This window comes from Phoxinus phoxinus (assembly GCF_949152265.1).
Source record: "Phoxinus phoxinus genome assembly, chromosome: 5".
NCBI classification, from domain to species: Eukaryota; Metazoa; Chordata; class Actinopteri; order Cypriniformes; family Leuciscidae; genus Phoxinus; species Phoxinus phoxinus.
The window spans coordinates 7,676,803-7,704,327 of record NC_136880.1 but is presented as its reverse complement, the minus strand read 5'-3'; the positions used below and the strand labels follow the sequence as shown (position 1 = coordinate 7,704,327).

General features: G+C 38.4%; 1 protein-coding gene across 3 annotated transcripts; it reads right to left on the bottom strand.

The window, feature by feature from the left end:
* Window positions 1-39: 39 nt before the first annotated feature.
* LOC306998457 (uncharacterized protein) lies at window positions 40-17,568 on the bottom strand. 3 transcript variants are annotated; one of them, XR_013797565.1, is made up of 8 exons: window positions 15,873-17,568; window positions 15,636-15,784; window positions 4,454-4,578; window positions 2,493-2,573; window positions 1,911-2,015; window positions 1,140-1,723; window positions 572-754; window positions 40-438 (listed from the first exon to the last, which is right to left on the bottom strand). XR_013797565.1 is itself a non-coding variant. In XM_079612553.1 (3 exons), exons 1-3 carry the CDS (start codon window positions 2,050-2,052, stop codon window positions 431-433), a joined length of 333 nt encoding a protein of 110 aa, XP_079468679.1. In that variant the 5' UTR covers window positions 2,053-2,145; the 3' UTR covers window positions 40-430. The 3 variants fall into 3 exon arrangements, 1 of the variants encoding a protein (XP_079468679.1); XR_013797566.1 differs by lacking the exon at window positions 1,140-1,723 and having other exon boundaries at window positions 15,873-17,565; XM_079612553.1 differs by lacking the exons at window positions 1,140-1,723; window positions 2,493-2,573; window positions 4,454-4,578; window positions 15,636-15,784; window positions 15,873-17,568 and having other exon boundaries at window positions 1,911-2,145.
* Between the last annotated feature and the right edge of the window lie 9,957 nt (window positions 17,569-27,525).

Genomic DNA, 27,525 nt, shown 5'->3' with positions numbered 1-27,525 from the left:
ATCAGGCAGTGATAGAAAATTCAGGTTCAAGATTTTATTATTTACAATGGGGAGAGAGCCTGGCTTCAAAATAGATTCACAAACTTATCTGACTAGACCAGAGAACCTCAGATTTAAGTTACTTCCTTGAAAGGAGGGAGAGTCAATTACTGGGCCCAGCTAACTTGAGCTACTCAGAGTCAGGAGACCAGTTTGTGCAGTGGAGAGGAGATAATCTATAATTCATCATCTGTAGAGGCATCTGTGGAGACATGCTCATATGGGTCTTCATCATCTTCTTCTTCAACAACAGTTCCACCATTCCCCTTTACCACTATTTGGGAGTAGGTTTCTTTCACAGCTACCAGGTCTGTTTTGAGCTCCTCACATTTTTGGAGGACAGCACTGTGCAGGCCATGGTAAGCTTGACCAGACAGTCCTGAAGGGTAGCCTAAAAATCTAATTGGGATATACAATAAAAAAGCAATTAACCAAAACATCACTATGGCAGTTTGTATGAATTATCATCTGCAAGCAGTTTAATATAACTACCGGTATATGAAGTAAACAGCATTAAGAAATTAGTACTCACTCTGTGTGGCCAGGTAATCTGATAGTACACTAGCCTGGTCCTTCAAGGCCCTGCAGGTTCTTGTAAGATGAGTCCAATGTCGTTTCATTTCCTCTACAATTATAGCCTCTTCCTCAATCAGTCTCTCCAGCTGCATCACCTTGTCAAAAACCTTCTTCTTCATGCCTAAGGAAGTGTCAGGTTCTATGAAGACAAATGACCAATTGAATTAACCACCATATTAAAATACTACCTCTTAATGCCTTTTTGGGAAAAAAATCCAATAATGGTACACTTCTCTGTCCCGACAACATAGGCAACAAGTGATTGGTGTTGAATCTACAGTGTGGAAAAGAAAAGGACAAGCCACCTTGACTCATTAATCTGAGGAATCAGACCTTTACTCACTTTCTCTTGAATGTAGTTAGAGTTGGCAAAAACAAAACGGTTTAAAAATAAAATGTAATATTGTCTGTCCCAGATTTCCCAAAACCAATGAAAAGCCTCTTTCCTTTGAAAGTCGGAGTTTAATGAGGTAAGTGTTTAAATGAAGATTCACTAAAATTATTAAATGTCAAACTTTACATACCAGAATCCCAAGGCCAGATAGGGCTTTCTGTTGCCAGAAGGTCTTCAATTGAATCTACAGATTCTGTGGTGGTTGGAAGATCATTGTATACACGGGTTTCTGTGCAACGTCATCACATAGATGCGCGCGCATCTAAGAGGCAGAAAGCAACACTCTTTACGGCTAAATCTAGCAGAAGCAGAGATGACGCGGAGCTGTTGTGCTGTAAACTAACCTAAATAAATAGAGTATGTCAGGTGTTTATGATTCGCAAACTTAGTTGGACAATTTCATACTAGCCAACTAACTAACGTTTTACATAATGTTATATTAATATGCAAATGAAACACAAGCAAACAGATCCAACTCTGAAATTGCAGTTTATTATTGAGTCAACAAGAATTTACAAACAATGCGAAATCTACGTTAATTACAATGTTCTTTTACAGAACTCGGCATAACATATAGCGGTCTTGCCTCTAGGATGCGCGCGCAACCGGTATTGTTTGTATACAAGAAACCTGTATATAGGGATATGGCATTAAACAGCTTTTTCTTATCCTCTCTAATCCGTCTTCGGATCTTGTGTCGCTGTTTGTTACGGTCTGCAGCAAAAAGAATTTTAAGGATGATATGCATAAAGTTGGTCATTGTGCTAATGGACATCCAAAAGGTGCCTTACACATTATGTTATAAAGCTCACATATCATCAGCGACTAAAAATGCAATTGTAGAACATTTTGACTACAACTCTGGTCATTTAACCATAATAAAGGCATGGAGGCTACTTACCATTAACTCGATACAGATCCCTCTTTTTCTGCTGGATGCCCAAAAATAGGCCTTCAATCAGATGTTGCAACGCCACTGGATCATCTGTTCTGAGGTCATCTGGTGCTGTAAAGTATTTGTGAAGGTATTTGATCAGCATCATGCATTTTCTGTGCTATCAAAAATAGAACAATTATACTATTTCTATAAAACACCTTATACATTAAATATGGTAAAAGGAGGATTCAATAAGAGGAATGTAGTAGGAACACATGTAAAAACAAAAAAGGACAATGTTGTGGGACAGATTCTCTTGTTTGCCACAACATACTACATTCATGTATATCAATTCAGAACTGTTCTGCCCATCAAACCACACAAGAAAAAAATAACATTTTAACAAAATACTCTTTATTTTGAACAATTCTAATAGCAAAAACAGTGAAACAACTCACTTCATGTATACATTCCAAAAATTATTGTTTTACAACTAATGAATAAAATATATAACAAGAAAAAGAACATTGCAACAGTGTTTTTTACTCAAATAAATTACAATAAACTGATAATTAATATCCAATTACAAAAAAAGCAACCGCTTACAGTATTTACAAAGTGTAGGACATGTTGATCAAGGCAGTCACTACCAAGGTTTGTTCTCCAACCGACTGGAAACCAAAGCCACTGAAAGACAGGAGAGATAAAGCGTGTAAGCAGAAAAAATACAATTTTCAACACTGTGTCTGCATGTGAGTACCGGTACGAGAGAGGACGAGAGAGGACGAGAGAGAGAGAGAGAGAGAGAGAGAGAGAGAGAGAGAGAGAGAGCAGAACAAACACAAAGTCCAAATAGAATAAAATGATCCAATGAGTTTCAAGTCTAGGAAAGATGTAAGATGTGTCCATATGTTGGAACAGCTCAGTATAACCAGAAGAAACATGATGAAAATGTTGTCATGTAAGTGTGTGTATACCCCTGACCGCTAATGTCTAATTAGCAACATTAGCTAATGCTTATGCCAGTCATTGTAACAGTCCCTTTTAGGCAGAAAGCACAGTGGAACCTCACATGTTGCACACATGACTGGTGTCTTCTGATGGCAGAGCTGGCACTTTTCCGTCCAGCAGTGCTGTTGTCTGTAATGTGCGTTGGGTTGTGGCAAGCATCATTTGAAGCCCAAGGAGCAGCTTTCCTTGATTCTAAGCCTGCGAGTTCCAGAACAAGCGTTTCCCTGAATGCTTTCTGGGTCAGGGGTTTTTCATTCCTCGCTCTGACCAGATGCTGGTGCAAAATGAAGGCGTTGACGACAGCGATATCCACAAAGTGGAAAAAGAAGGTTCGGTACCACTTCCGTGTCTTGTGAAGCACTTTGTAGTAGCCGATGAGGGCATCGGACAGGTCCACTCCCCCCATGAACTTGTTGTAGTCCAGCACAGCACCGGGAATAGGCAAATGCACTTGAGACCACTGCCCATCTTTGTTCTTCAATCTCCTTTGCACTGTGTCACCTTCATATGCTTTGTGTAATGTGGAGCACTTCCCGGGTGTCTTTCATTCCACAAACAGCAGCCTATCCTCTCTGAGCCATCGCATGGACCCTCGTGGAGCATTCCGCGGTAGTCTGTTGGTGATTGTCTTTGGGAAACCGATCCTGTTCGGACGAATGGTGCCATATGCCCAAATCTTCTTATAGAGGAGGTCTCTGAAAAGCATGGGACTAGTGTAAAAGTTGTCAATGTATAGCTTGTAACCAGTGCCCAACATCTTTTCATCTACGAGTGCCATGACAGACTCATAGCTCAGCCCCTTCTGAGATGGCATGGACTTACCCTCATACACAAAGAACTCACAGGTGTAGCCACACAGGGAGTCTACCAAGACAAAAAATTGTAGCCCCATTTAGTGGGTTTGTTCTTCATATACTGCTTGAGTCCAGACCTCGCCTTGGATGCCACCATCCTCTCATCTATGGAGATGTTTCGATTTGGATGAAAAAAATGTCCTGCAGGCATCCCTAATGTTGTCATAGAGAGGCTTGATCTTCCCCAAGCGGTCGTAGGCTGCTGTTCCCTTCTTCTTTTCATTTTCTTCATCATTCTGAGGATGGCTAAGATGAAGAGCGTTTGTGATGGTAAGAAACTTCCTACAGGACATGATCTCAGCAGGAAGGGTAACACTGTAGACTCGGGACCTCCTCCAATAATCAGTCAGGGCAGAGACCTTCACCAGACCCATGTGAACAACAAGTGCCAGGTAAGATTAAGTCTTCAACCGAGATGTTACTTCATGGCTTTTCTCTTCCTTGCTGATTTTTACCCATATAAACATTGGTGTGCTCAACGATGGTCTGCAGCACAGACATCGAAAAGATGAAACAACTGCAGTGCTGTGTAGGATGCAGTTGTCCCCAACTGTGGCCCAGGTGTACAAGCAGGCCTAAATACAGGCTGCGATGGTCCAATATCATCCTCATCCACATTGTGCCATCTTTCCTGTGAGGTGCTAAGAGACACAATAGGTACTAACTGACTCCCCCTACCTGTACCTTTACCTTTGCCTTTACCTTTGCCTCTGGTAGCTGAAGCAGATTCAGATGGAGATCTAGAAGATGATGATGACTGCCGTGGTCTCTTTCGTTGCTCAGGTCTGGACTCCGGATTCCAGTCCTTATCGATGTCAGTTGAAGGCCTATTTTACAGCACAGGAAAACACACACACAAACACAAACATGTTTGAGTCAAATATTAGAGACATACTACTATTAGGAGCATCAATATTCCGTCATATTACAATAACAAATGCCTGTTTGTCAAATACCTTAGGCTATGCTTATAATGCTCAGCATTATAAATGCTTTGTAATAATTATATATTTTTTCCACATATCTTCACCTGACATCTTGTAATCCTTTCCTTCCACTATTTGTGTCAAATGATTGATTAATTTGGTAGGTAGCCATGTAATAAGCAGGATAATGTAGAGCAGGGATGGGCAACTTCAGTCCTGGAGGGCCACTGTCCTGCAGAGTTTAGCTCCAACCCTAATTAAACACACCTGAACAAGCTAATCAATGTTTTCAGGATTACTAGAAAAGAGTTTTTGTCAGGGTTGAAGCTAAACTCTGTAGGACAGTGGCCCTCCAGGACCGAAGTTGAACATCCCTGATGTAGAGTGATGCGGTTGTTATAGCGAATACAACCCTTTAAGGCTGATTCGCGTCGCAGTCCTGATCAGCCTGTCGAGGTTGTATTCGTTATAACAACCGCCTCACTCTACATTATCCCTTACAATGACAGACAATTGACAGGAATTCCCAAAACACATGCTCCGCCACCTCAAAACCTCACAGAAGACACAAGTTACTCATCATTTTACAGAAGCATCTCAGACATACCACTACTCCCAGAAGCTCCGGGAGTCTCCTGCATTTCAATAGCGTGTCCCGGAGGGTGGGAGGTCTGGCATCTTAAAGAACATTAGCTGAGATTAAACCTACATCTAATACTGCAAGGATGACACTATGACTTCATATACGGTAATAAGTAAAATCTAGAGAAAAGGTGTCTCTTTAATATTTGTATGAATTAGGACTGTCAACTGATTAAAATACTTAATCATGATTAAGTACAAACAGCAAGTGTGAATAATCACAATTAACCCTCTGGGGACCAAAAACGCGCGGGCGCATTTTGCTCGTTTTTTTTTTACATAGCAGCAAAATAGATTTAAAATACTCCGTAATTTTTGGTCATACAGACTTTAGAAATATGAAAACATAAGCTGTTAAATGTCTACTTTTTTATGTGTCCACTTACAATCGAAATAAAACATTGTGCTTTTGTAAAATAAAGAAAGTAAACAGGGAGTGCTGCCTCTCCGTCTCCGTGAACTTTTTTTCCAATGCACGTCTCTAAACTCAAACAAAACTCAGCGAATACTATTCACCCAGGCATGAGCAATATATCTTTATAGTCATTTAAGTGTGTACTTTTAAATTATCTAATACAAAACTGAAACAAATATTCTCTGTTTATGTAATCATTTCAATCGAGTTCTCATTTCAGCTCATTATACCTCGTTATCTTTTAATGTGACCACGCCCACGCGACCACGCGCTATTCAAAGGCAAATGATCTGAGGCAATACATGCAAACATGCAAACCGGCCATATCAGCTCGATAAACACATCAAGTTTAATCAGATGAATGTACTGTGTGTCATCTTGCGAGGGGGTGAGGAATAATCCTGGGAAATTTACCTCAGAAGTGCTGGTTTCACTTCGAGGAGCAATATGGATCCAGATTAGTAGTACGTTTTTTATTATTATATGCTTTGTTCTAATCGCGATATGGAATAGTATCTGTAAACCGCAAAAAGACTGTTTAAATATAAATCGCGTTTCTGTGTGTGATGAATGAACGGCATATATGCGCTGTTGCTAGTTTTGGATAGACTATAAAGTTTTTACTGTAAAATAGAGATCAAATAAGCTTTTTTTTTTAGCCAGTTTCTGCTCATATGTTAAATATACAGTATGTTTTGTCAAAACTAAACTCATCAACTAAGATGTTATAGTGTTTGTTCCAATGTAACGTTAGGCTATATCAAACTAATGAATCCTTAACTTTGAAATATGCATGATACTTTAAAAAAAAGAAAGATTACACTTGAAATATTGTTAAAATTGTGAACACTTTTTAATAAAATAGCAAAAAATATATTTACAAGGTAGATGTAAAATAATCTTTATAGGTCAATATAAGCCTTCTCATTAAATTAGGCCTATTTATTATTGTTTTTTATTAGTGACACATTTGGGCAGAGGATGTATTCCAAAACTTTCTGAAAATACAGTCTGAGAATTAACTGCACAATTACTAGAAATGTTGAGCTTGGATATTATACAATTTGTATGTATAAAAAAAATTGTGGAAAAAAAGGAGAAAAGTTTCCAAATCTAACTTTGAACCAATTCTGTAGAATGGCTCATATAGCCTATTTGAACAGGATTGGTTTCCAGGTATGACTATGTACTAAAAATGTGCTTTTGACTTTAATTTATATTTGGATTATATACATATTTATTTATTTATTTTGTCCTCACATTCTTTCTTGTGTGACACACGAAAGGCTCAATATGCGGGGTCATTATGCGGGTCATTGTCTTCTCAGGTGTGAACCACTTACTATTCATGCTGGTGTTGGATTGTCAACGCCCCTGCGCATATTGCCTTCCCAAACAAAAAGTGTTTTACAAAATGTAAATCAATGTATTGTTTTATGTGAGTGACTAGGCAGGATGATTTTCAGATAATTTTGTAGGAAAAAATCAAGGCGACAACATCCATTACTCAAAAGTATTGTTAAAACATATGTACTATGTGTTTAGTGGCGTAATTTCAGACACTTTAATTTTTGTTTTTTGAATAACCATGCATAAACATTATTTTCTCAAAAATACAAACATGTTCATGCATGTTGCTCACATATTATGGTAGCCCTGTTTGTGATAAATAGAGTGTAATTACACCTTTGCCATTAATATATTTATAAGCAATTGAAAAAAGCACAAATGTCAGAGCATGTCAGAACATCTCAAGGACCCCAAAAACACCTTGGTCCCCAGAGGGTTAATAGTTTTGAAAGCCTTTATTTATTTATTTGTGTTGTTGTTTTTTTGTTCAGTGACCACAATGGATGGAATCATCCTCCACTACAAGAATGCTCTCAAGAGATTCACCAAGTTTGGATCGATGAAAAAGGCCTTCGCCAAGATTAATGTTGACCGCAACACAATAGCAAGAACAGCTATAAACGCTGAGCTAGCAATCACATATCCAGACGCATTTAAGGAGCTGCTCCCCACTGATGATGTAAATGAGAAGATCTCTGAGTTTGCAGAGCGCTGCAAGTGGGCTATGACAAAAGAGATGGCTGAAACAATCACAGCAAAGAAAAACAGTGGTCAACTCCTCTCAATAATGTATAAGTACACCTAATTTCATTAACAAGTTAGGTTTCCCTCCAAAACACTAAATATGTGTTGAGATTTTTTTGTAACCCTCAGGAAGCACAGGTAAATTATATTTTGTAATCGCCACCCCCCCCCCCCCCCCCCCCATTCTATGTCAGAACATGTCAGAATCCTCTGTGTGAGGAAGGAAAAATTATGTTAGTTTTCAGTTTTTTTATGTATTGTGTACATTTAAGTATAATCTTTTGATGTGTCTGTTGCATTTTGTTATTCAAATATTTGACAGTAATACCACTTAATGACAAGTTCAATTTGTATCACTAGCCGCGTTTCCATTACCCTTCAAATTGCGCAAATTGAAATTGCGAATTGAAAATACGCTCAATGGAAACACGTCAATTTCGCAAAAACTCTCGTTTATCGCAAAAAAGTTTTTACGCTCGCATGAGGAGGTTTTTCAGGCAATTCGAAAAAGGAATATTTCGCAAAACTGCAATGGAAACAGTTTTTGCGCATTTACGGTCACCTGACGTAGAAGACGTGGTGTGTTTGGGGTCCGTGTAAGCAAATAATAATAATTAGCATCATTATTATAACATTTAGGCTACTAGGCTACATATTTAGAAGACGCTTTTATCCAAAAAAGGAACAAAGCAATTCGTCAAATGTCATTCATAATACGGGTTAGACAATAATAATACAGGGCTGAGATTATCACAAATAAACACAAGATTTTGACGCATATCCAGGGTTTGTGTGGAGCGCGCACTACATGGCACGGAGGCGCGCGCGCGAACACTTGCATTTTAGAGTGAAACAACTTAATAAACTCTATAATTTCTGGTCATACAGAAAATAATAATACATTATTTGTAACTACTTTTATTTGTGTAAACGATAACAAGAAAACGTTGTGCTTTTGTAAAATAACATAAAACAATCATCCCAGACAGCAAAATGTATTTGGGCCAGATTTGGCCCAGGTCTTCATTAGCATTTGGCGCAGATCCGCTAAACGGACCTGGGCCGGGCTCATTCTTTCCAACGGCCCAATAGCGGAACAGGTTGGAATTACGGATCAGAGACAGATCTGGGCCAGCACTGGCCCAGTACAGTTATTAATGCCATTAGGTGTGGTCCGGATCTGGCCCAGATCCGCGACTCATGTTTTACATCTGGGGCTCATCTGGCCCTGGTCTGTGATTCATTTAGGCTATCAGAAAATAAGGCCCACACACCACACAATTTGTAATAAAAAAAAAAAAAAATTATTTAAAAAAGGCAAAAGAGAACACAACCATCTGTAGACGTGAATCCAGAGGTACAAAAACAAACAATACAAACCAATACAATCAAGTGAGAAAAAAATCAAATGGTTAAAGATCAATGTTATAACATTATAATTATAATTATTCAAATTACACAAAAAATACAAAACCGAGTAAATAATGTGAACACTGCACATATTTAGCCTACTGCTCATTAGTTGGGTGTGACCGGGCACGGCGGCCACCCCCGCGGTCGCAAGCCAGATTAAACCACTTGATTTAGCAGCATCTCCGTCTCCGTGCGATTCTTCCTCACTGCTCCTGTAAGACGTACAAAAAGCACACAATAAAATAAACAGAGTAAATATTAGATTACTTTATTACATTAGCCTACATAAAATGCTTGCACAAATAAATAATAAATAATGTGATTAGGCCTATGTAATGTGACTAAAATTAATGAGAGAGTGGTGATAGCCTAAGTAAAGACTGAGTGAAAGGCATACTTACAAGCCGCAATGGCCTTGGTTGCCATCTCACTGATTTAAATAAAAGAAAGAAAGAAGAAGTTAATTCCTTTATTGATTTAGCTAACTGTTATACTGTCGGCAAAAAATCCAGCAATCAGCCGCTGTTTGAATGATCAGTGACAGTGATCACCGATTCAAACTTAAAGCCTCCTATTCACATTAGTTGTGGATGTTTAAAAGAATATAGGCCCTACTACCGGCTAACCATAGCCTAGCTAACGTTATAGCTTGTCTGACACGTTTCAGGTTGTCAGAATGTCAGTGTAAACTTTTATGTTTAATATAAATATAGGCATATTTAACAGAATAACATGACATCAACAACGGTTTACTTTTATAATGCACTTACTAAATTTTACTTGTATAATAGACTTACCAATAATCACAAAGCCGGTGCAGCCTGCAGTCTTCCACTCTTATGCCTGTCAGATAGAGTTGCGGTTTTATGCAGGGAGAAAAAGCGTTCCGTTAGTTGAGGCGCGTCCGGTCTGCGCAGCTCGCGCGAATCCGGCCCACACCCGCCAGACGGACTCAATTCAGAAGTGGCGCGTCTGGTCTGCGCAGCTGCCCCGGATTGGCGCCGCACCCGCCGAATGGACTGTCACAGTCGAAGCTACAGACAAGTCTGGCGCAGAGTTGGTGCAGATCTGCATAGTGAGTGCGACTGCTACGCGAATCTGCGGATTCGAAAACGGATCTGGCACAGATGTAAATGCTGTCTGGGATGCGCGTTTTCATGATCTCCGTGAACTGGAGCGCGAGAACAGAAACAAAATATAGCCTATAGGCTAAAGCTTGAAATGTCCACTTTAAAACGAACAAATTCGAATCGAAAGCTAATACATTTTGTTCTGATCAAGTAATAGGCTACGTATGAAAGGTGCATTTCTTTCTAAAAGCGCATCTGCTTAACAGCGGAGATGGAGATGTTTTTAGCTCTTCTCATTCAGCACTGCGGGGAAATGTCAATTCCAGGTTCTAATTTGGCTTCAGAAAACCAGTAAAATCAACATGTTTTCCATATTAATTAGTGAATATTTTACATGTTTAATAAAGGGGGGGAAAGTCATTAAACAAAAATCTGACAATTCGTCGATATTTACTTTTTTGCGCAGCAGTTGGTGTAGCCAGTTCAAATTAAAATTTTGGTGTTCAACTTTGCGTTTTAAAAAGACAACCGTTCATTTTTCGTTTTTCAATTACGGGTTTAAAAAGGAAAAACGAATGGACACAAAAGCAGCCTACATGGATCGTTTGGAATATGAGACAGAGTTCTTTATTAAATTCATAAAAGAAACAATAATTAGTCTATAGGAATACTGGATTCTAAACTTCAAAGAAATGCCACAATCAAAACCTCAGAGCAGAAATGAGGGCGAAACACCCAGAAACTCCTTAGGCTATCGTTCGCATTATAAGGGTCTTTCCCTGCCATGCTTGGATAACACGTACGTCTCCTTCCATTAATAATAATAATGTCTAATGCGGTGGCTGTGAGATTATATAAACCAACGTCCGTTGCCGTGATTTTTGGAATGACTTATCGCGAGAGAAAAAAGGACGTTTTAGTTGCATAACATCGGGTAATGGAAACGCCGTCATTTCGCAATAGTTTTTTATCGATATTTAGACAATAGCGCAAAACATTTGCGCAAATCTGTAATGGAAACGCGGCTATTGTAGTTGAGGTCAAGAAAAAATATTCATGACACATTAAATTTGTACCACTGAAAAAAAAAAAATGGTCAGAAATATATTCATGACAGTTATAATGGCGTCATGACAACCAATGTCAAAACCAACCATATGACAGTTAAATGTAATGTTAACCCATAAAGCTAAGTAGTTTCTTAAGTTTGATAATGAATCTGCTATGTCATGTTAATGACATATTTATGACAGGTTATGTTGTCTTGGTAATGTCAAGTTGTCATGACAAAGACACTGACAGGTTATGATGTATTGGTTTATGTCAAGTTGTCATAAAAAAAGACATCTCAAACAATGTCATTTGCATTAAAAGTGTCATAATTGAGCGAATGACACATAATGAGTTGTCATAAACATGCATAAAACCTCCTTCATATTAATGACATGCGTCATGTCATGATTATGAAGGTGTCATGTCAGTCTTATGCACACCCCTTCAAGTAAAGTGTTACCAATAATTTTATACTAACTAATCCCAGATAGCAGGCAGACGTCGATTCAATGTTCACTATTTGGTCGGTATATCAGAACGTTATTACGTAGAAAATAAAACATCGATTAAACGTTGAAATGCGGTTGAATGGCGTGTCTGACGTTGATTCAACGTTAATTCGATGAGCAAAACTATGTTGTTTCGATGTCACGTCAACTTCGTTTCCACGTTGATTCAATGTCAGTTTGCTATCTTACTTAATTAAAGTTAAATTTGCTGAATGCTGATCCACTATTGTAAAACTCGAAGACATGTAACCACCATAAATATTTAATATATCACTCTAGAAATAATGCTTGTAATGTAGTATTATTTTTCTTTTTGCATTTGAAAAATGAGTTGTTCAGTTACTATTTGCTTTGGAATATGTAATATTTTTGTGCTTATCTGAAGTTAATCATTCATTTTTCAGGATCAGTTCATATTTGTGATCACAGGCCCGTATTGGTGAGGTAAAGTTACTGTCACGATCCCTGGTACTGTCTTGTGTTTTGTAGGATTTTTGTGTTGAAATATATTCTTAGTTCCCCATTGTTTCTGTGTTCACTTCCTGTTTTGCCTTATACCTTGTTTGTTACCATAGTTACCCTCATTAGCTCCCATGACATCAATCACCAACACCTGTCCCTCGTCAGCCCCTTGTTAACCAGTCTATTTAAACCTTCATTTGTGCTTCAGTTGTTGTTTGTCGGTCGTTGTTGCTTGTAGCTGTTTCCTGCTCCTTGTTCCTGTCTTGAGTTCCCTGTTCTGTTGTTTGTCCTGGATTACCGTATTTTCCGGACTATAAGTCGTTCCGGAGTATAAGTCGCATCAGTCAAAAATGAAGAGGAAAAAAAACATATATAAGTCGCACTGGACTATAAGTCGCATTTATTTAGAAATGTATTTCACAAAATTCAAGACCAAGAGCAGACATTTAATCTGGAAAGGGACGTTATTCAGCTCCACAACAGCACACAGAACAACAGGCTGAATAGGTGTGGGAACGTAACACAGGGTTTCCCGCAGCACTTTGGAACTATGCAACACACGCCTGCCGCCTTAACTAGGCTACGTCATCAACAAAATGTATATGAGCGATATCCGCCGTGTTACTCTGTCCTGTTTAGAGCTTAGGTTCTCTGCCCGAGCCCGATATTTCCCGCCGCTATACTCGGGCCGAGAGACGTGCGGCGCGGGACTAGATTTGATGGCCGAGTGCGAGCGTGGGCGGTAGCCTAATGCACTCACTATGTGTGTGCGGCTGCGGGAGAATAAAACGATTAAATAGAAATATGAATAAAACATAAACTAATAAATTGTTATTCACATGTTGCAGAAAAGCAACAAGAACAACTAAAACAAAATAGAAACGATATACAGGCCAGAGTTTCTATTTGTAACATGTTTGCAGCGTTGAGCGATGTAGCCAATCACAGACATATGTGTTGATTTCTGGACCGCAATGGCCAATCAGAAGCATTTAAGACAGAATCCCCTCACGGCTCAAAACGGACTTTTTGTTCAGTGCTGAATTCTGCATGCTGGCAAATCCTCGGATTATAAAAGATATTATGAAAGATTCGTTATGCAGTCAGCTTCATTGATAATAACAGATGTATGAGATCGCAATGAACTCATGTCAGCTTTTTAAGTATTATTAAGAGAGCGCGCATTTGCGCGCATTGTCTAACCATACACACAGCCTGCTTGCTTTTATGTTCAATTAACAGTGAATTGTGAATGTTGATGCTTTAATAACATAATTTATCAGGAGCATGTATGTGTATGGCAACACGTAGGCTAACACAAAGTTAAGTTACACAAAGTTATCCGCTGTCTCCTCTACGAAATGCAATGCAATAGATCGCACGGGCGCCTCTGCGTCCTGATTATTTGTCTGCTATATTTGCTTCTTATTTATTAATTCCAGGCAATTGGTTGATGAAACATTGATTAAAATGAAGATACAATTTATACAAAACGAAATTCGATTTAAAGAAAGGCTTTTTACAAAACAAATCTTAATAAAGTGGTCAAAATAATCTCTGACCCATCTTATGATCCTACTCATGCTGTTCACTTTTCATATACCGGTAATCAACATAGATTAAATTAAAATAATAAAATAACATTATATTATGTAAACATAAATATGGAATATAATTTAATTTCTGCCTGATGAAAATTTGACTATTTCAACCGCTATTTAAAGCGGTTTATTTCTATACCGGGGGAATTTCTTGCTTTTCAACCACGGTAAGAAAAATCCATACCAGCCCTAGTAGACGGTAATGTTTTCTCTTGGTTCATCTCAGTCAGTATGAATTAATTTTGATACATAAGTCGCACCTGACTATAAGTCGCAGGACCAATAAAACTATGAAAAAAAGTGTGACTTATAATCCGGAAAATACGGTACACAAGGATTAAGGAGAGAAAACAGATTGCTATTTCTAATTGCCAAAACTTAATTTGTCATGATATAATTTTAGAGGTCAAGGCACTTTCCATCCCTCGTATAAAGGTTATTTAATAATTTGATTGCATCTGTAATGAAGCCGAGCTTCAATATTCGTTCTAACATATTTAACTCTTTGAGTCACTACTGTATATAACCTGATTGATCATTGAGCCATCTCCACCACTCGGTTTAGATTTATGTAAAAAAAAAAAATCCACTAAATATCTGCATCTTTAAATATTATTTAACACACACACACACACAAAGTGAATCTCGAAAAATTTGAATATCATGCAAAAAAATTAATTTTGATTATGGCTTACAGCTTATGAAAAACATAAATTCAAAATATCAGAAAACTAGAATATATTACATGAAATAAAAAATAAAAAAAGGATTTTAAATACAGAAATGTCGGCCCTCTGAAAAGTACAATCATGCATATGTAGTTATATATACTAAATATATTAGTTTCACCTTTTAATTTGAATTACTAAAATACACAAACTTTCTATATTTTTATTCTATATACATTGTTTGTTTGATTATTGCCCCAAAGAAAGAAAAAAAAATCCATTGCTTTTTTTCTTTAACACTGAAGGGCTAATGAGATCTTGCAAACTGGGCCTACTAGTACAGCAATTAAATAAGAAAAAAAGAGAATGCTATTGCCATGTACCTGTGTTTGTGTTTATCATGAGGAGACAGGACGCTGTAGAAGTGCACAATCAATGGATCCATAAGCTCTCGTATTCTGTTGCACACATCTAGCATTTTAATCGTTTTATTCTCCCGCAGCCCGCACACACATAGTGAGTGCATTAGGCTACCGCCCACGGTCGCACTCGGCCATCAAAATCTAGTCCCGCGCCGCACGTCTCTAGATCACGGGCCTGGCCCGAGTATAGTGGCGGGAAATATCGGGCTCGGGCAGAGAATCTAAGCTCTAAACAGGACAGAGTAACACGGCGGATATCTCTCATATACATTTTTTTGGCGACGTAGTTAAGGCGGCAGGCGTGTGGGAAACCCTGTGTTACGTTAACATGCCGGACACCTACTCAGCCTGTTGTTCTGTGTGCTGTTGTGTAGCTGAATAACTTGCCTTTCCAGATTAAATGCCTGTTCTTGGTCTTGAATTTTGTGAAATAAATGTCTAAATAAATGCGACTTATAGTCCAGTGCGACTTATATATGTTTTTTTCCTCTTCATGACGCATTTTGTGACTGATGCGACTTATACTACGGAGCGACTTATAGTCCGGAAAATGCGATACATGTCACTTTACATAGTAATGATTAGAATATGTCCTTAAAACAAACTTACAATCCACTTTTTGCAACAAGATCACAGACGCTGATAGCGATAATCTTTTTTCTTCCCCTTGTAGATAGTATGCCTGTGCGATGATATTCAGCCATTATATCAGATGCCTTCTTGGTCAGTAAGGACTGTAATGGTGGAGAGTCTTCCGTCTAATCAAATTAACAGATCAAAAGTTGTTAAGAGTTTTAGATTTAGTAGGAATCAATTATTTAGTGAGAGTTTTAATGCAGTGCTTACCTGAATGTTTTCAATCTGGGGAGGCTGAATGGGGATGACTTGTAGGGTGACCACAGTGGCAACCTGAACTTGAAATTTGTCATATTCTTGCACATTTGTGGTTATGTCACAATCAATGTAGTCATTGAAGTCTTTGTAAAAATTTCAGAAACCGATCTAACTGAACAGGATGGGGAAATTCTGAGTAACATTTTTCCAAAAGTTGTGAAGCATCACAGATGTGATTTTTTTTTTTTTACATGTTTCTGTATTGTCTTTATAGATACAAACAAGTACAGCTTTGGTCTGTTGTCCAGTGACTAAAGACCCAGGAGTCACTGCCCCAGGATCATCTTTAGATGGGTCCATTTGCTGTGTAATAAAATAAAATATTAGACATAATACAGCATAATATATATATTGATTTTTACAAAACATTTACACATAGAATTAGCTGATATCCTTACATATCTGAACTACCTTTTCTAAGATCCATTTTTTTCCCTTTTCTAACACAACATCTAGGCCACATGAGCTACATTTTGGGCCAGGCGTAGGCTACATGGAGCTGTTCTGACAGTTGAGAGAGGCCATGAGCCCCAGCACAAGCAATCATTTGAATTTTCGCGCCATTATAGTTTTTCAGAATTATTTTGCATAAAATTTAAGTTAACGTTAACATTTAGGCTAAGTTAAAGTCGGCATGAAATCAAAATTGACCCTATTTACTTTGTTAGCGGATATTACTAGTCTTGTGGTGAACAATTAATCCGTGCAAGTTAATACACAGAAAACATTTTTTGCCGTGGTAATCTTTAATCAAAGTCTGAAAAGTTACTTCCGGTCTTGAATAGTTATTTTTCTGATGACATAGGCTTGACGGCTTGGGTTGCTTAAACGCTAAACCACTCCCCTCAAACTGTTACTCTGCTATGGGCGAGAGTTGGAGAGGAGGAGCGCTAAAGTAAAACCCTGCCCTCTGTTCAATATTCCGTTTCACTCGGAAATGCGTCACAACACTTGAGAAGTCGTTTGCAACTTCCGGTTCACGCGGACTTTAACGTTACCAGCCTCCAGCTAAAATGGTGCCAAAACATTTCCACATAGCCGTTAATGTCTATTTTCATATTGAATGCAATTACAGTGTAGCTAACTTACACTACTTTAGACATAACCAGTACAAAGTAAACCACAATTACACCGTTTTATTTTGTCATTACCGGCACAATTTCACTTTTCATTAGCGACGTCTAAAGCTAATATTGAGAAAATAAGGGAGAAAATGAACAGCCTAATGTTTCTTGGTTTAACTTTTTTTGCAAAATCCAGGCATTTTAATAGTTTCTTCAGAAAACTACTTATTCTAACATTTTAATTATGTGTGCTTTGTGTTACGCTATTGACTATGGACAGTTATTGCCAATTAACATTTTTGCCCACGAAGTTTTGCTAATGATGTTTTATTAACAAAGTTCGGGAGGAGCACGTTCAAATAATTGATCCAATTATCACATCATTCCAACCAGCTGTCAACAATCAGTATTTAACATTTCTATCCAATCAGCATGAGTGAGACCTAATTACATACTCATTTGACTCACCAACGTTCCTCGATGATAGATCATTAGTATGTTTAAATACAGGAGAAGGAACTAGGTATAAATTAACAGAGAATACGGTATCAAGCATAGATTTAACATTAATATCAAATGGTATGGCTGATATATGTGAATGGAAAGTAAATAGTGAGAACACAATTGGGAGTGATCATTTTCCAATTATTTGTAAAATAAATGTAGATAATAATCCAGAATGTTTACTGCAAAAAAAATGGTTGTATGATAAGCAGATTGGAATTGGAAACATTTTGTGATTCAATTACAAATATAATAATGGAAGCTGCAACATTATATATACCACAAAGAATGTCAGGTCAGAAAAACAAAAATATTCCATGGTGGAAGGAAGAGTGCAGTAATGCAATTAAAGAAATAAATAAGACATTTAAACAACTCAGGGAAAATATGAGAGTAATTTTGGTGGAGTATAAGAAAGCAAGAGCTAAAACAAGAAGTTTGTTTATTTGATGCTACAAATTAACTAGAAGGAAGAACTGATCAGTTCACGAGCAGCTTTACCTGATACTCTACTACAGCGATCTGTCCGACACATTAAAGAGCCACAAAACTGTATTTATTGTTTACAAAAAATGACCAAATCTGAAAGTTTAAATGTTTGAAATGACCAAATGAGACTTTGTTTCATATCAAAAGTAAGCTGGTCTGTCCTGTCTGTCAGCGTGCTCTCTGCTCCGCGATGTATTGTTCACTGCGTGAGAACATGGTGTAGCTCGGACATGGCAACAGTCTGCGCAGATTTGGCTTGAATTTAAACCGCAAAGAGTAATAAGTCATTTGCCAAATTGGCTGGTGATTCTACAGTGTGATCTGCCTCAGTTGATTTTTTACATGATTTTTTTTACCCGCATTTGGAGGGTTGGCACACTTGGCGGGTGTTCATTTTACCCTGTGTAAAATAAAAAAATGGGCAATAGCTGATCACACATAAAAAATAATAATTGACACAGTGTAAATCTAATCTGTAAATATCATTCTACGGATGTTGTGAACAAATACACAGTAATGTGTAGGTTTAAAATGAACAACCTGTGTAAAACATCTGAATTCTTACAACACATTTTTATCTAAGATTAACACAACATGTGTAATCTAGAGTGCTACACATAATTTGTGTCATTTTTCTACACATTTGTTCTAAGAGTGCATGCTTCACCTTGCTGACTGCAATCACTACACTCTTCTGCATCTTGAACGAACACATCCCCATTTCCAGCAAATACTCCTCAACATTCTGCGCATTCAAGAGCAAGTTGCACAAGCCCTCTTCCTCTAAATGATTTTTCAAAAATTAATTGGACAATTTGAATTCATTATCCCCAAAGTCACCTGACACAGAGATTTTTGCTGTGACAGTTGGTAGAAAACTGATCATCTTTTGCAGCAGCCCACATTTTACACACCGGTTAAACTTTGCTTTTGAATCAAAATCAGCCTGCCAAGCACGGCACTTGATACAGCAGCGACGGATACTGACCTCGACACCACTAATCTCACCAGTCACTGTTGTAATTTCTCCTTCAATGACTGTAAATGGATAATCTATGGCTGGAGCATAAAGAGCTGGCACTTCTTTAAATTGTGTAAATCGGGTGGGTGTCAAATAGAAATCACCCTCAAACTCCCTAGTGCAGACATTGGTCATTTTGTACAATTGGGTCTCCCACAAATTCAGCTTTATACGATTGGTGTGATCAGCCAACTAGCAAGTTTGCATATCCGCTGGTATTCCCTTGATTGAAGCAGTTTCACTTGCAGAACCAACATGAACTGCTTTCACCTTGACAGCAGCAACCTGAAACAAAAAGTATTTATTTACTTATGCACACAAACGCAAAAAGACAACATATTACACAATCATACATGTTTTGTTCTGTACAACAGGAAAAAACACGTTTAAAATAATGAATGGGAAATTGACAAAAACACAAATTCTGAATAATTTTCTGTGTACAATCTACAAATCGGCCATGATGCAGAAAAAAGAAAAGTGCTCACAAATGAAGGGTTGACACTAAAACATCAAGAGTGCAAAACAGACACTCACCCACATACAAACACAATTTTCTACACATACACCAATGAATTGTGATTTTCTTTTTAAAGACCAACCATAGGAAATGAAGGGAAATTGACAAAAACTCTACAAATCAGCCACAATGCAGAAAAAAGTGCTCAGCAATGAAGGGGTGACACTAAAACATTAATAGTGAAAAACATAACATAATTAATCATTTATATATATTTTTTTTTTATTGACTTGTAATGTAACTTGTAACAAAATGCTTTCTCTGTATTCAGGTTTGACTAGTAATAATGCAAAAGAGTGTACACTTCACATTCAATTTATAAAAAATAAAAAAATTATAAACCTTGGCAAAAAGTATTATTTTAGAATTTCTAAAAAATACATTAAAATCCACATCTTAAAAGTAATTTGGTTCAAAAACAACTAGAAAATCCACAAGCCTCTCCATAGAGAGCTATACAGGCATCTAGTGGTGAACCCATGAAATAACATGATATTACATTTTCCACCACAGATGGCGCTAATCTGACTTCAAAGAAAATTTTAAAGGCATAGTCTCTATATTAATCTGAAATACCGCAATAATTGAGGAAGTATTTTTTAAAAATTAGAAAAAAAAGTTTGTATTATATTCAATGGCAAAAATGAAATATACATTTTTATTTTGTATTTTGAGAGAATTTGGTGTTACTTATTAATATTATACAAAAATAAATTGCATTGGTTTTTACTGAGATGGAGGAAGTAAAATTTTTAGGTGTCCAGTCACTTCTGACCGGGAAAATAAGTGTTGCACCCAAATGAAGAGCACCTGAGGGTTTATATAACTGGGCAACCCACACAGCAAAAACTCCAGTGTTAAATGAACTCTCCTAGGAGTTTATATGGCTCCAGACTCAAGTGTTAAAATATGAGTGTTAAATTAACACTCAATTAGCTCATTAACTTTAACACTCTTGAGTCATTCATTGAGTGATGATTGATCATTATTGAAGACACCTGATGTTAACAAGCAGAATCACCAAAGGAGAAAATCTAATTTTTAGACACGTTATGGTGATCAGTGTTTGCTTTAGTTGGGTTCTTGACCCTTAAATCATTAACTTTAGATTTAGTTTAGCTTTTTATCTGAGTTATAACTTAGAGAGAAAAGTTATTCAGGTGATGTTAGTTATGTTTTGACATTATCCTAATTAGACCAGAATCACACATCTCATTTAGAGAGTTATATCTACCATGTTGATTACATGATTAATGATCATGATTAATGATTTTCAGCATTTTCAATATAATCCTAAATATCTCTTAAAAGTTGTTCTGATCAAAAGACATTGAAAATTACTTTATTTAGACATACTGACATCAAAAATCAGCCTGTGAATCTCAACAATGGTGACAGTAATAAAGCAGTGCATTCTGGGTGCCACCAATCAAAACTTATTCATGACTCCAATCATGCATTGCAGTATGAATAAATTATGATCTGAATTATCTTAGTAATTTCCTTTCCCTAATTGAATATTCTATTTGTCACCATTGTTGAGATTCATACACTGATTCTTGATGTCTGTGTGTGCCTAAAATAAATATTTTATTTTAGCAGAACAACTTTTAAGAAATCCTTAGATTATTTAGAAAATTCTGGACATTATTCTGTAGGATCACAGTGATGTAGTAATCAACAATGCACATTTAAGTCAGAGAGTAGACTAAAGGAGTTAAGTGATTAGGTAAAATTATGATTATATCAAAACATAACCAACATCACCTGATCATCTTTTCTCTTTGTTCATCTGAGAGTTATAACTCGGATACAACAGCCAAACAAAATCTAAAGTTAATGATTAAAGGGTCAAGAGCCCAACTAAAGCAAACACTGATAACTATAATGGTATCTTAAAAAATATATTTTCTCCTTTGGTGATTCTGCTTGTTAAGATCAGGTGTCTTCAATAATGATCAATCACTCAATTATTCACTTAATTAGCTCATTAACTTTAACACTCAAGTGTTAATTTAAAACTCATATTTTTACACTTTAACACTCTTGAGTCTGGAGCCATATAAACTCCCAGGAGAGTTCATTTAACACAGTGGATTTTTTTTGCTGTGATGCACCAGCATAAAAAAAATGGTGTGGGAACCACTGATGTACACAAATGATCACAACTTAACCACATTAATACACATAGCACAAAATAAATCACCAAATAAATCACTTACATTCTGCTGTGGAGCCATGTTTTTCACCTCAGCTATGGTCTTCACTTTCAATGATGGGGATTTAAATGGATACCCAAGATCTGCCACCACAGAAATGTCTGTACAGCTACCACAGTGAATGTCATATTCACTGCCATTCGTACCTATACAAACAATCACATTACCAATCATTTTACTAATCAGTAACATTAGAAAAACACTTAAATATTTACATAACTAAATAGATACTCACTAACTCTCTGTGCTATCCGGTCCAATTTGACAGGACTCGGATTCCTGTTAGCTTGAACAAAAGCTGTTCGTTTTTCAACAGCAAACACAACGACATCGTGGCACTCATCCCTGTTGTTTGTTGTTTATTTTTTAGATCCCCATTAGCTGCTCCATTAAGCAGCAGCTATTCTTCCTGGGGTCTTAACAATTTTTACAAAAATCTGTACAAGCTGTACAACAATGAAGACAAATACAGAAGTGCACACAACATCATCTAAGTCATCTGACACACACACACACACACACACACACACACACACACACTAAACATAACAATATAACAATATAAGCTCTTCTATGTATAAAATATTACCACTTTCTGGGTATAATATAAAATAAAATAAAAAATCACATTTCAATTGCCATAGCTCATACAGTCGTTATTAATTACATAATTACAGTTACTCCAAAGTAAATAAATACAATCTCAATCTTTTTGAAAGGCTAACATTCTGACTCGCTGAAACCAAAAATAACGGGAGCGAGTTCCATGCCACCATTGCTCTATAACACGATGTTCTTTGAAGTTGATTGGTTCGACAGGCAGGTAACAAGAAACGCCCTTCACTTGATTGGCGAGTGGAATAAGTATGAACGTCACTGAAGAAAGTCAATCTTTTATAAATAGTTTCAGGTGCTTTTGTAATAATTATATTTTTTAAGAATTTAATAAGAGAATAATTAATTCTGCTTCTTACATGAAGCCATGTTAACTGATTGTCCATGTTCCTAATACTTGTTCTGAAAGAACAGTTTAGAACAAGCCGAGATGCTTTATTTTTGTGCAATCTGTAATCTGTTTAAATTATTCTCTGTAGTTGAAGCCCAAATGATGGAACAATAGTCCAGATGACACAAACTATTGATTCCACCAAAGTTTTCCATATACGAATTGGTTCACTTGGAACTCAGCATTGAAAAACTTATAACCAGTTCAGTTACTGTTACTTACTGTCAAGTTCTTCCTCTTGTTCAACATCCAAAGGACACAAGGACAACTCAAATCACTTTTATTTTTCTTTTGACTTTGTCAGTTGATTTATCTGTTCAGTAGGGATGGCTGACGCAAAACAGTCGTTCCGAAGCTTTGCGAGATCCCGAAGCGCAGATGTTTCGAAACACTGATCCGAAGCTCGATTCAAAACACCCATATCACGTGACTATGGCCAAACGAAGCCTCGAAGTGTTTCACGAGTGTTTCATCAGGTGTGATCCGCCGAATCAGCGTTTGATTGACACGGTCGGGGACAGACCACACAATCGCACATCTGTATAAAAGTGAAATCAACGCATATTGACCTTGTTACGTCCCTGTGGTCTCGCGTGGATGTTTTTCTTTTACTCTCTCATATTCTTAGGCTCGCTTCACCACTGGGGTGCAGTTGGTCGAGAGATATGTCAATCTTCATCTATGGCGTGACGTCATCTTTCCCCCACCGCCAATCAAGTTCAACGCTGGAGATTAAAGAGAAGCGGGAACGAACGCATAGACAGCTTGATTTCTTGCTGCTCGGTTTGTCGCTCGCTCTTTATGCTCCTTATTTTTCGTTGTTGTCATTTTTCCTGTGTTGTTTTCTTTGTCACCTCGTTTTGAATATGATTGTGATACTTTCCCTTTTTACTCCCTTGTGCTCTGCCCATGTTGGCGTGTTTTGAGGATACCTAATGGTCTCTGCCCATGTTGGCGTGTTTTGAGGATACCTAATGTGCTCTGCCCATGTTGGCGTGTTTTGAGGATACCTAATGTGCTCTGCCCATGCTGGCGTGTTTTGAGGATACCTTGTGCTCTGCCCATGCTGGCGTGTTTTGAGGATACCTAATGTGCTCTGCCCATGTTGGCGTGTTTTGAGGATACCTAATGTGCTCTGCCCATGCTGGCGTGTTTTGAGGATACCTAATGTGCTCTGCCCATGCTGGCGTGTTTTGAGGATACCTAATGTGCTCTGCCCATGTTGGCGTGTTTTGAGGATACCTAATGTGCTCTGCCCATGCTGGCGTGTTTTGAGGATACCTAATGTGCTCTGCCCATGCTGGCGTGTTTTGAGGATACCTTGTGCTCTGCCCATGTTGGCGTGTTTTGAGAATACCTTGTGCTCTGCCCATGTTGGCGTGTTTTGAGGATACCTTGTGCTCTGCCCATGTTGGCGTGTTTTGAGAATACCTTGTGCTCTGCCCATGTTGGCGTGTTTTGAGGATACCTTGTGCTCTGCCCATGTTGCCGTGTTTTGAGGATACCTTGTGCTCTGCCCATGCTGGCGTGTTTTGAGGATACCTAATGTGCTCTGCCCATGTTGGCGTGTTTTGAGGATACCTTGTGCTCTGCCCATGTTGGCGTGTTTTGAGGATACCTAATGTGCTCTGCCCATGTTGGTGTGTTTTGAGGATACCTTGTGCTCTGCCCATGCTGGCATGTTTTGAGGATACCTAATGTGCTCTGCCCATGTTGGCGTGTTTTGAGGATACCTTGTGCTCTGCCCATGCTGGCGTGTTTTGAGGATACCTAATGTGCTCTGCCCATGTTGGCGTGTTTTGAGGATACCTTGTGCTCTGCCCATGTTGGCGTGTTTTGAGGATACCTAATGTGCTCTGCCCATGTTGGCGTGTTTTGAGGATACCTTGTGCTCTGCCCATGCTGGCGTGTTTTGAGGATACCTAATGTGCTCTGCCCATGCTGGCGTGTTTTGAGAATACCTTGTGCTCTGCCCATGTTGGCGTGTTTTGAGGATACCTAATGTGCTCTGCCCATGCTGGCGTGTTTTGAGGATACCTAATGTGCTCTGCCCATGTTGGCGTGTTTTGAGGATACCTAACCTTCTCTGGGTTATTTATCTATTTGTTATCTCTCGATACGAGCGATTGTTTTTCTTTCATTGTTTATATCCACCACAACAAGCATTACTATTATTATTATTCATCATTTTGTATTATACTTCTGTCACAGGGTGGAACTGTAACAGACAGCAAAGGTCCCTAGGGGGAATTGTTTTTGGGGATGAACATAGTCGACAGCGAGACGGCGGATCTTCCGGTTTGCAGAAAACAAACAAGTGACGGGTGATTTGTAATGAGGAAAGGAGGAGCAGCTGGACAGGTTAATCCCCGTGGGCTTGTGATTGGGGATCAGATGGTTTGAAGTACTTTAAATACCCCAGGGAACCGGAAAACACGGGAGGAAAACTACCAAAAGTTCCACCAAGGCGGAAGATTGGGGCTCGGCTGGTGTGAGGACAGCGGGGAGCGGCGAGTGTTTGGGGCATCTTGAGCCGAGAAACGAGAGTGTAAGGACCGATGACTCAACGTGGAGCTTGGGATTTGGATTGGTAGCGACCGGCGCTGTGGATGTGAGGAGACCGCAGATATACAACCGCGACAGATAAGTTCTTTCTGTGTTTATTAAGGAGATTGTTAACTACGCCGAAACCAATAGCTCTGGAAATTCGACTTTGGAAAGAAAGTCTGGAAAGTCTATTTTAACTGAGGAGGCTACTTTTTTAACTACTTCTATTATGATTATATTACATTTAATCTAACAAGTACAATTATGAGTTTTTAATATTGGCATGAGCTGTTTGTAGCGTGGCCACATAAGGGAAATCTTATTTATTAATTGACTATCATTAATGAAGTTGTTGTCAATTAATGTTTAGTTATTTTCCCAAATTCTCTGCATTCTTCCTTACTGTTGTGTATTTGGCTTCGATTCCGACTCTCGCGAGAATATCTGGTGATGTTCTGTCGCCCAAACAGGAAGATACTATGGGGTTTTTCCATATAAGGGACCGACATTCCGGTTTGGAGAGGCGCGTGCGTTCTTTCCTGAACTTTATCATTACGGATTACCTTTTTTTTGTGGACTGTCTGGGAGCGCTTCGCTGCCGTTCCTTGGAGGAGTATTTCAGGGAACTTGATGTAGGGATTACTCAAAATCCAAGGATTTACAGCAGTCGCAAACGTCTAAGATCTTGCTCACAGATTTTACTTTTTTTTTTACCGGTGAGGTTGATCTAAACTCCGTTGTGGGGCACGCTTGACAAAAAATACTTTTTACACACTCTAAACTATAATATTATAAAATATTATTGTTGTTGTTTTGTGTAAATACACTTGGGTAAACGGATTTGGTGTCCGGGTTGATAGGTTTTTCCTCTTCCTCATTAAAATATCAGAAACGGTACGATTGTTCCTCTATATTTTTGTTATACTCTGTCTTCTACGGTTAGGAGAGTGTTACATGTTATTGGGATGTCCTCATAAAACAGGTGTAAAGATACACACAAACTGATATACTGTAATACAACACACATATAGGCCACATTTACACATAGCCGGGTATTTAGAGAAACAAATATTTCCCCCCCTCCGTTTTCAATAATAACATCGTGCACACAACCCGCATAAATACGCCGTCGAGCGCCATCATAACTATGCCAAACCTATGGGCGGCAGTGTAGGGAGAAGGATAAAGCCATGCAAGCCAATCAGAATCCTCAGAATCGACAAGAGAGAACCTAAAACCCTGTTTCTCCCAGTTGACACGACAACATATAACCGGCGTTTTCAGAAATCTCCACTTTGGTCGGAGTTTTTAGAAATAATCGTTTTCTGGGATAAAAACGGCGTTTTCGTGTAAATGACAGGCCAAAACGCAGAGAAATATCTGCGTTTTCCCATCGTGTAAACGGGGCCTTAATCTAATCCAGGGGTTTTCAACCTTTTAGGCTATGCGCCCCCCCAAGTTTGTCTAATTTCATTTCACGCCCCCCACCCTCCCAAAGTGCGTGCAAACGAACACCATTGCTATACAAGCAGTGGCGCTCTGAAGCACATATCAAATCAGATAAGAAAAGGAGCCGAACCCGAGTAAACATCGGCACTGCTTTCCATCGCTGGAGACAACTGATGGACTTGAAAGAAATGAGGTTCGACTCCGAACTTGCAACATTTCTTTTGGATTGGTAAGTAAGATGCTGTTAGTATTTCGCTAGAAGTTTGTTTTATATGTTTGTGTAGTTTTTTCGGGAAGTTATAACATAGAAATGTATCGAAGGCTGTTCGATAAACGTGCTAATTTTAGCGATCCGATCCGGTTTTCACCTGTTATCTACCAGAGCCCGTCTCTACCAAGCTGATGCTAAAATGTAACATTACCTAAGAAGCTTGAAATGTCTTCGATGATAATGAACCAGAGAGAGAGAGAGAGAGCAATAGCCCCGGCCGCACGCACGCACTCACTATATTCAGAGCGGTCAAGTTTCCCCGTACTTTTTGACAAGGTTTAGCGTCCTTGACAGGGCGGCCACAGCTTCTTTGCAGCTCAAGTCGGCGGCGGTGTATACAGTTACAGTAACGCTCTGGCTGTTGACGGCGCTGAGGAAAAAGCTCCCGCCACTGGAAGAAGCTGTCGCCGCCCATTTGTGTCCTCCTGCGCACCCATCAAAGCCGTAGAGAACTTCTTCAGCACTCACGGATCGCGCATACTCCGCCGCTGGCCAGGCTGCTTCTGCTTTACACA